The sequence below is a fragment of the Carex rostrata genome, chromosome 15, assembly GCF_964058835.1.
Source record: "Carex rostrata chromosome 15, lpCarRost1.2, whole genome shotgun sequence".
Classification (NCBI taxonomy): Eukaryota; Viridiplantae; Streptophyta; class Magnoliopsida; order Poales; family Cyperaceae; genus Carex; species Carex rostrata.
Genome location: NC_135932.1, coordinates 4,204,415 through 4,213,635, shown reverse-complemented (window position 1 = coordinate 4,213,635; position 9,221 = coordinate 4,204,415). Strand labels below are relative to the sequence as shown.

General features: G+C 36.8%; 1 protein-coding gene across 1 annotated transcript; it reads right to left on the bottom strand.

Moving 5' to 3' along the window:
* Positions 1-5,992: 5,992 nt before the first annotated feature.
* LOC144566303 (putative carboxylesterase 18) lies at positions 5,993-7,403 on the bottom strand. The gene is made up of 2 exons (XM_078316300.1): positions 6,715-7,403; positions 5,993-6,507 (listed from the first exon to the last, which is right to left on the bottom strand). Exons 1-2 carry the CDS (start codon positions 7,306-7,308, stop codon positions 6,091-6,093), a joined length of 1,011 nt encoding a protein of 336 aa, XP_078172426.1. The 5' UTR covers positions 7,309-7,403; the 3' UTR covers positions 5,993-6,090.
* Positions 7,404-9,221: the final 1,818 nt, after the last annotated feature.

Here is a 9,221-nt window from a genome sequence, read left to right as displayed (position 1 = left end):
TAGCTCGTACAAAATACGAGGGACAATAGTACTTTTGGTAAACCATCACTTTCTCAACTAAGCTATACATATGGAAGTGCTACCGTTATGACTGCTTTTTACGGACAGCGTTAGATAACACTCACACATACACATCTCTTAGTACGAATGATGAATACCTCATACTGTAGAACTTAACACTAAATGAAAACATCAATGACACGAACACAATTTTATTTAATGTTTCATTCGGGGTCTGTCAAATACCATGTTCCTAGAATATGTATCTATGTGATTAAAATGACATCTCGTGTCAATGGTTTGTAAAACTTAACCATCTTTTAATCCACATACTAACCTAATAACGGTTAATTAGTGTTCTTGCTAATTACCTCGGTTAGTGACTTCTTAAGAATATATATCATCTTTATTATGGAGTTTCACAATTCCAGTCATGAACTCGAAATGATCCATAATTCAATAATACTCATGGCAATAAAATGATATATAATTAAACATCTAATTCATGAACAAAGCTTTATGATAAAATATCGTATTATTGACTTCTAGATTATTACAAACTAACACCTTATCGTTGCGCTCATCAATTTGGCCTAGACCAGGACATCCTAGCTATGGTTTGAATCCCTGATGATCTCGTTACTAATTTAGGGAGTGTGGCGAGGTGTTGGTCGATGCTTCTTCGCACTGGCACTGTTATAAATATTTTCTCTTTTGCTTACAAAGAGCCCCACCCTCTCTCTTTCATATTCTTATTAGAGAAAAAATCACGCATTTGTTTCTCTCTCCCTCGTACGACCGATCGAAAGGTTGTTCTGTCGCTCGTCAGATGACCCACACCCCCCTTTTACGACTTTGTTGCTCCTCGCACGAGAGTCATCGTTGTCCCATCGGTTAGTACGAGGGTTGGTTACCCGCTCTCTATATTAGGTTCCTTTTGCAGTTTGCTCGGTTTTCCTCTTGGCTCTTGCGATTACTACCTCATTCTCTCCCCTTTAGAAATTTTGGGATTTTTCCAAATCTCAAACCGTTTGGGTTTCCTTTGAAGTTTGGTTTGGATTTTGTTTATTGTGTGCAATTCTTGGTGGTGATTCCGTTGGTGCCGCTGTTGGTGCTTATGTGAGTTGTTATCGGTGAAATTCTTGTACGACCATGAAGCGAGGCGACTTAAGATACCTTGGTACCGGTTGTTTAAAGATGAACAATCGACTCCCGGTAACAACTATTTCTATATTATTTCTTGTGCCTTGCCGGCTGAATGGTTGTTTAGTGTGAAATTCTTGTGATTTGGGTTACGAGACATGCGCTGAGCCCTCCCTCACCTCTGACCTATGCTTGTTGATTTTTTTTGTGTTACGTTGTTGATGGGGTGTAAATCAATGCTAATAATATTTATAACCCTAATTTCTACTTACTGTTGATTCACAAGTGCATGAATCTACCGTGTAGTATAGATTGGGGTGTCGATCCACAGGGATGGTGTATTAAGAGATCTAAGATGTAAACTAAGGTCTAGGTTATCGGTTCTTTTAGGTTGGTTGATTGCGTTTAGTAGGTTGATTGTTGATTTCTCAGTTGTAATATTGGATTACAACAAAGAAGATGTAGTAGATTAAGTGTTTAGAAGATGGGCTTCTAGGGAATCAGACATTCTATCATTCAAACTTGTTTAATCTAGGTTCTGGTTATCATAATAATAGTTAACGGTCTGTCACCAACCGTGTGCTATTACTAATACCTGTCAATGTATGGTCACTTAATAGCATGCGGCTCTGTCACCATCCGCACACGTTTTGGGGTAAACCGTACAAGGTCTGGTTACAACTCCAGTCGGAATCGCACACGGTTTGGCCAAAACCGTACACGCCCTATACTGGTATCTCTGCGATTTGAGAGCTGCTAATCCTATTCTAATGCTGATCTCTGGGTCGGACTCACAACACCCTAACTGAGCAAGTACCCTTTGAGTACTTTGTAAGGCTCAGCAGCATTACGATTAATGATAAGTCACAATTACTAATATCTCACGATGTCAATAATCAAGATTACCCCACTACTAGTTATGGAATGCGACATTCGTCTACTAAACCATATCCTAATAGGTTCCTTAACTGTGGTTCGAATACAAGCGGTCAACTGGTCAGTCTATTCTACTTGTACTTAGGATAACTTATGTTCGTTGGATACCCCAATTATGTATGAAAGGATTATACACTCCATTCATACGAGGTTGCTTTAATCACACAATAAACAAGATCATAAGGCATAAAATCTCAGTAAGAATTCAGATCATAGTGCAAAGATAATTATAATTGAACAACTAGATTAAACTCATAAGAATTCAATGTCTTCACCCTAGAATAGGGTTGCTTAGCCGCTCATGGCGGGTTCAACAATAAAATAAACAAGGTACATAAAGAAAGATAGCAGTTAAGAGAGATGGAAGGAGAACACCTATGTTGTCCCTTTATCTCATGCACGCTGTCTTTACGTCTCGTTTCTTCCTCCTCTTCTAGTAGAGACCTTGCTATTCCGTGATGATTTTCTTATGCATAGCCTCCACTAGAGTGAAACTCTAGTTCTAAGTGCTCTCAAATGTGTATTATGTTCTGTATTATGTCTAGAGTGAGAGCCCTCTTCTTTCTCAGACATCCATTTGCTTAAATAGGTCTTGATTGGGAAGTTAGATTCATAACTGCTGTTCTGGCAGTTTCTGCGTGCGGATGCTGGAATAGCATGCAGTTTGGCTGAGATCCGCACGGGCAGCATAACCGCCTACAATAGCACCATGCGGTTTGTCTAAGACCCGTGCGGTAGCGTTCCTGGATAGCATGCGAATGACGGCATCCGTGCGCCTGAGGCTGAGGTGTCAGAATTGCTTGTTTTATGCCTGTTTTTGCTCCAAAATCATTGAAAATCTACAATTTTCTAAAATCAAGTGAAATAACAAAAATAAATCTGATTCTCTAAAAAATAAGCAATTGTAACTCGATAAATGACAATAATATAGGCTAAGTGATAGGGAAATTCATGACAAATTTGGCCCCTATCAGTCGTAACGAATCATAGAACTTGAATTATTAAATATTGTGTGCGGGTTGTTGATTTTTCCGACTTGATTGAATGGTTTGATTGTTGGGTTGACGTAAATATTACGATAGATTTATTGGATAGCACTCTTGTTGGTGGCTTGTTTGGCCGGGTGCCATGCTTGTTGTTGTCTTTGGTGCTTGTTTTGGTGCCTTGCTCTGTGTTGTTGTTTGGTACCAGTGTGTTAATGCCTCTCTCACAATTTTGGTAAATGAAGAGGGTTGTACATGAATTGTATATGATAAGGGGTTATGCTATCTATTTTAGAAGTTATAAATCATTCTTTCACAGAGAAAACTTAGAATACAAGAATTTCACATTAAATTTTTTGGTCCCATAATTGACGAGGAGAAATTTGGAAATAAAGCCCATTTCTCTTTTGACCCCCCCTGAAAAATGTATTGCCCCTCTCTAAGCCCAATTAACCCAGATCTGAAGCTTTGGTCCAGTTTAAAAAGAATAACAGGCTTCAGTTTTAAGAAAAATGACAGATCCAGTTCGCTTCAACCGTTCAGCGCTGCTTTGTTTTATAAAAATGAACGGGCTAAGGTCCAAAACATTTAGCTGGCTGCGCAAAGAGACGAAATCCTTCCGAAACTGCAAAATGAAATGAAAAAATAGATACTTTGGTATAGCGTTACTTGTCCTCCGTATTTTCAACCCAAACTAAAAATTAAATTTTCTTCTCAGAATCTGAAGGATTCGTTTTTCTGATCACTCAAAAAGCTTTTATAAAGATATATAGATGTGACTGTTTTGGTTTCTCTAACACCATATAAAGTTAATCAAACAATTATACTATTTTTCTTTTTAAATGATATTTTATAATGTTGATTGTTATTTATATAATACCCGATTAGCTAATGGGTTTCAATCCGATAAGCTTTTTTAACCCGATTTTTGCCCCTCCCTGACTAAAATCCTGCATCCGCCCCTGCTAGTGTAAATGCATACAAATATGCTTTCTTATAAAAAATTACTGAAAAAATCAGATCTGATCTAATTTAAAAGTGACAAAATTATTTGATAAAATATATATCACTCAAGATATCGCTTTCGACTTTGCTTTTATTAGTTACAATATATATATAATAACAATTTTCCAACAACAAGGTTGGCAGCCTCTGCTAAGTGCTAACCACTAAAAAAACATTTTCCAACAAGCAAATTCCAATACATGAGCATGCCCGGCAGGGTCAGATCTAGTTCATTACAGTGTCATATCCTGAAAATTCAAAATTAATTTACAAAGATTGAATTTTGAGCCTTTGCCCTACCTTGAAAAATAACATTGTCTTACCCTGAATCTTGATGTGAGCCCAGTAATTCAATATTTGAAGACAATTCTCTCTCACATTGGATGAATTTTGCCTTTTTTTTCATGGCCGATTGAACTAGAGAGAATTTAGAAAGAAAGATGCGTGTGACTCAGAAGAAGAAGATGATTCAAGTGTTATAAATACTAAATAAACATGGTGTATCATAGTGTATTGTTTAACATTGAGAAGATAGCTTCATTCACATCAAACCAGGTTTAGCCAAATTATATAAAATGAGTTACTAAATTTCTGAGTGGGCCGTGGGCCTCATGAATTCCCACATTCTTTAATATCTAATTAATGTAACTATTATTACATTACAGCTATGTTACTTGGGCCTCATGAATTCCTTCTTTCTATAATATCTCATTAATACACTATTACAGCAAGTTATTTATTACCAAAAAAAAAATACTAATAAATATGAAAACTTTTTTGTGACTTTTTTAATTGGTCAATTTTTTATTATATTTATTAAAATAGTGGATTATTTTTTTTTGGTAAGATTTGGACTTGTCATTAATTTTGGAGTAATTATTTTTTATAAAAAATTTCCTACTTTTTAATACAAAGGATGATTAGTAAATGATAATATTAAATTATTAGGTCTTAGAATTCTAATTAATTGGTAGATTGAATATAAAATTATTATGTTTTATAACTGATTATCTAGTACTTGATTATCTAATGGGTTTAAATCCAATTAGTTATTTAAACCTGATTCGATAATATCTTGCTCTACCCTAGTGAAAATCCTGCATCCGCCCCTGATGCCTGACCCTGGTGCTGGGCAACCTGGGCGACCGCCTCAATCTCCAAGATCCAAGGGGGCTCCAAAAAAAAAATTTTGTATATATATAAAAAAAAATTGTATTTATTTAAAATAAATAAAATATTAGAGTCCATATTTTTCTATAAATAGATATGACCTATTAGCATATCAATAAAAAAATCAGACCGACTAATCGCTTCTACAAGTATTTCAACACCATATGCTTATAAGTCGTTTTTTTTTTTAAAGTCCAAATAGTTGATCCAAACCGTTCAACATGATATCCATATTAAAACGTGCTTGAAGATTAAATTTTACATTTTTTTTTTTGAATTTTTTTACTATTTTTTAAGGTAGGTAAAAAATCTTTATTTTTTATGGTTCAGAATCTTTTGAATCAATGAATTTTTTACCTATCTTAAAAAATAGTAAAAAAATTCTAAAAAAAATATAGAATTTGGTCTCCAAACACGTTTTAATATGAATATCATATTGAACAGTTCCGATCGACTGTTTAGACTTTAAAAATACAAAAATAACTTAATAAGTATATAGTGTTGAAGTACTTATAAAAATATATTAACCAATCTTATAAAAAAATTGTATATATAAAACTCTCAAAATTTCCTCTCACTCCCGACTTCAAAATCTTTAAGACTGACCCTGTACATGAGCAATTGAGCGTTCACACTAAGCAACTTTTTTTAAACATCACGTTCCTCGCGTGTATGTGTCAATAATGGATTATGATATTTTTTTTATTTAATATCACAATTACCACATGAACGCCAAAAAAAAAAAAAACAGTCAATTTGTAATTTGGATTGCACCTTTTATTGTGATCTTCTGAATAAACATGGAGACATTGTATCTGTATCATGCGTTTACAGAAATAAAACATACATGATTTTACAAGCTTCTCTGTTCCCTGATAAATGCCTTTATCTCTTCAATCACCTGCCCTGATTGTACAAATTCAGGAAACACATAAAAACCATGGATTGCATCTGAATACTCCAACAATCTTGCGACCTTCCCTCGCGCCTTTAGCATCTCGTAGTACCTCTTCTGCAAATCTTGGAGCGGATCGTACCCTCCGATCACCACCATTGCCGGCGGAAACGCCTCTTCAAGCTTCTCAGCTGCGTCACCGAACCCGTGTGCCGCCTCGTGATTTCGATTGGCGCCTTCTGGCAAAAAGGCTTTCCATCCCCAATCGGCTCTCGCCATGGAAACCACCGGGACACCCTCGAGACGAAGCTCAGCTTCTGTTCGTTCTTCACTGCCAAAGTACGGTTGGAGTGCCACGATTCCCTTGATCCTCACCTTTCAAGCAAAAACATATAATTCTGAATGTCAAATTATTAATTCTACTCAAATGGTAATGTTTTCAAATGTTGTGCTTGCTAAATTAGGAATACACATTTGCCCCATCGAAAAAAGAAAAGGATATTTTATGTGTAACCTTAATTTCTTTCCCAATTTGAATTCATTCTAATACAAAGGGAAATAAAAAAAAATATATGACCTTACCTTTTCCCAGCTATCAACAGAAGCAGCCCACCGCCGTGTGACATGATGTATGATGTTCCCTCCAGCGCTATCGCCAGTAAGAAAGCAGCTCCCAAAATCCAAATCCAAACCCGATAATATCCCAACAGAACTCAATCCGTCTGAATCCAGAAACCTCAACACGTCAATCCCGTCATCATACGGCGCTGGGTACTTGTGCTCCGGTGCAAGCCGGTAATTCACGGAAAGCACCACAGCACGTATCTCACGACAAATCCTGCGGCCAAAAACATCATACGGACCTGTCGCGGGAGAAAAGAACGTGAACCCGCCACCGTGGAAGTGGATGACAATAGGGAGCTTTTCGTCTTTTACCGGATCAGAAGGGGCAAAGATGCGGATCCATAGCTTGCGGGTCTGGTCAATGGTTACATCCGAAGTGCACACACCAGAAACCGGTTTCGGATTTGCGGAGGTTTTGGGCTCGACAATGGAGAGGAGACAACGGTTCACAGTGCCATCCTTGCGACGTGCCGCATCGGTGACACCAATTAGGAGCGCAATTTGGAGACGTGCCATCCATGGCATAGGTGGAGATAGCGGTTTGTTGGCCATTTAAAATTTATCTTTTGTTTCTCTCTCTCTCTCTGTTTCTCAATGTAAAGGTGGATCGAATGCTCTGAGCTTGTAGAAGAGGTCTATCCCCTATCCCGGATTTTTTTGATAAACCATAATTAAGAAAATGTTTTTTACTGATCCAGCATGATTGTTTTTTTTTTTTCAAAAACCAGAAGGACCGGAGCGCTCCTCCGGTCTCAAATTTTGCCTTTTCTCAAGATCGGAGGAGCCCTCCGGTCTTAACAATTTTTCATATTTTTCCACCTTTTTGATTGATAGTGGTGCGGCGGATCGTGCAGCGACTCATTTTTTTTCTTTTTTTTCACCTTTTTTTTCTCACCAAAAACCAGAACCAAAAACAAGAAGGACCGGAGCGCTCCTCCGGTCTCAAATTTTGCCTTTTCTCAAGACCGGAGGGCTCCTCCGGTCTTAACAATTTCTCACCAATTTTTATTTTTTGGGTGCGTCGGTGCGGCAACTGTGCAATCACGTTTTATTGTCTTTTCTTTTTGCTATAAATCATCTTCTCTCCCATCAGTCTAACATAAATTCAAAAAACTTAATCTTATAAATTTCTTCTTCTCCGTCATTTTAAGCTGATAATCAAGCTCCACTGAATTATTGTGTTGTTACAGATTGGCCTCTTCTGTGTTGATAGCTTTCATCTAAATATTGTAGTAAGTTTTTTTTTCAATTACAGTAGTTAATAAGGTTGTAAAATTAAAAATTAGTTACTAAAATGGCTAAATTTAATCGCTTTGGATGGTATGGATTTGATATGTTAGGTTTTACAATGTCGATGAGTTTTGTTTATAATTTGTATGTAGTAGTGTTAAAGTATGGATTTGATCATTCTGTAAAATTGCGAAATAAAAAATTTTAGTATTTTTTTTTATATGTTTAGGTTTTAAAGTATTATAGTGTCGAGAAGTCTGTTTTACAGTATGTATGTAGTAGTCTTAAAATTAAAAATGATATCGATGATTGATTGTTAATTTTTTTTTCAGATAATGTCTGGAGTAATAATAAATGTTTATCATAGACGCGAAATTTCAGACGCACCGACTTGCACATTTCCTGTTACTAACTTAACAAGTTTTGATGAGCTAAGAAAACACATATATGTTGGCATTCGTTTGCTCCCTAGCCAGTTCGATCTGACAATCAGGGCTCGTTTGAACACGGCACCACCTGGCTCAGTAGAACAATACCAGTTATTTAACATAGACCGCGAAGACATATGGCACATGGTGCTTGGACATGCCACTCCGGTACTGAATTTTAAACTTCTTGAATTAGTGGTTGAGTCAGTACCAGTTGTTAGTCAGACCAATTATGACCCATATCCGGGTAGTGTACCTAGAAGTAGCAGACACACAACGGTACCTGATTCACCCATATATTTTGATGACCCCCCCGAAATACCGATAATGGATGATATGGTAAATCGTTTTCACGAGTTGAATAATGATACTAGCTCAGACACAAACTCTGACCTTGGTGACCGAGTTGTTGGGGAAGATGACATGGCTGAAATAGAGGATCAAATTAGAATACAAGATGTAATGAAGGAGTGGGAACTGTCTATTCCCTTTATTAATCGAGGATTGCAGCATCATATTCTGGCATTTAATGACGATGTGCCGATGCCGTACGCGGATGAAGCATTTTTTTATTATCCACCTAGAATTGACGGTCAATTTTCAGTGGGACAGATGTTTGAATCCAAAGCCGATCTTAAATCCGAGTTGGGTGGATTTGCCTTAGATCATAACTTAGAATTACAACAAACCCATACCAATCGTACTGGCTATATTGTTATATGTAAAGCAGAGGGGTGTCCATGGAGGTTATACGCAAAAACTACTGAGACAGGCTATATTTGATTATCTCCTGGCCATCCTGGTCAT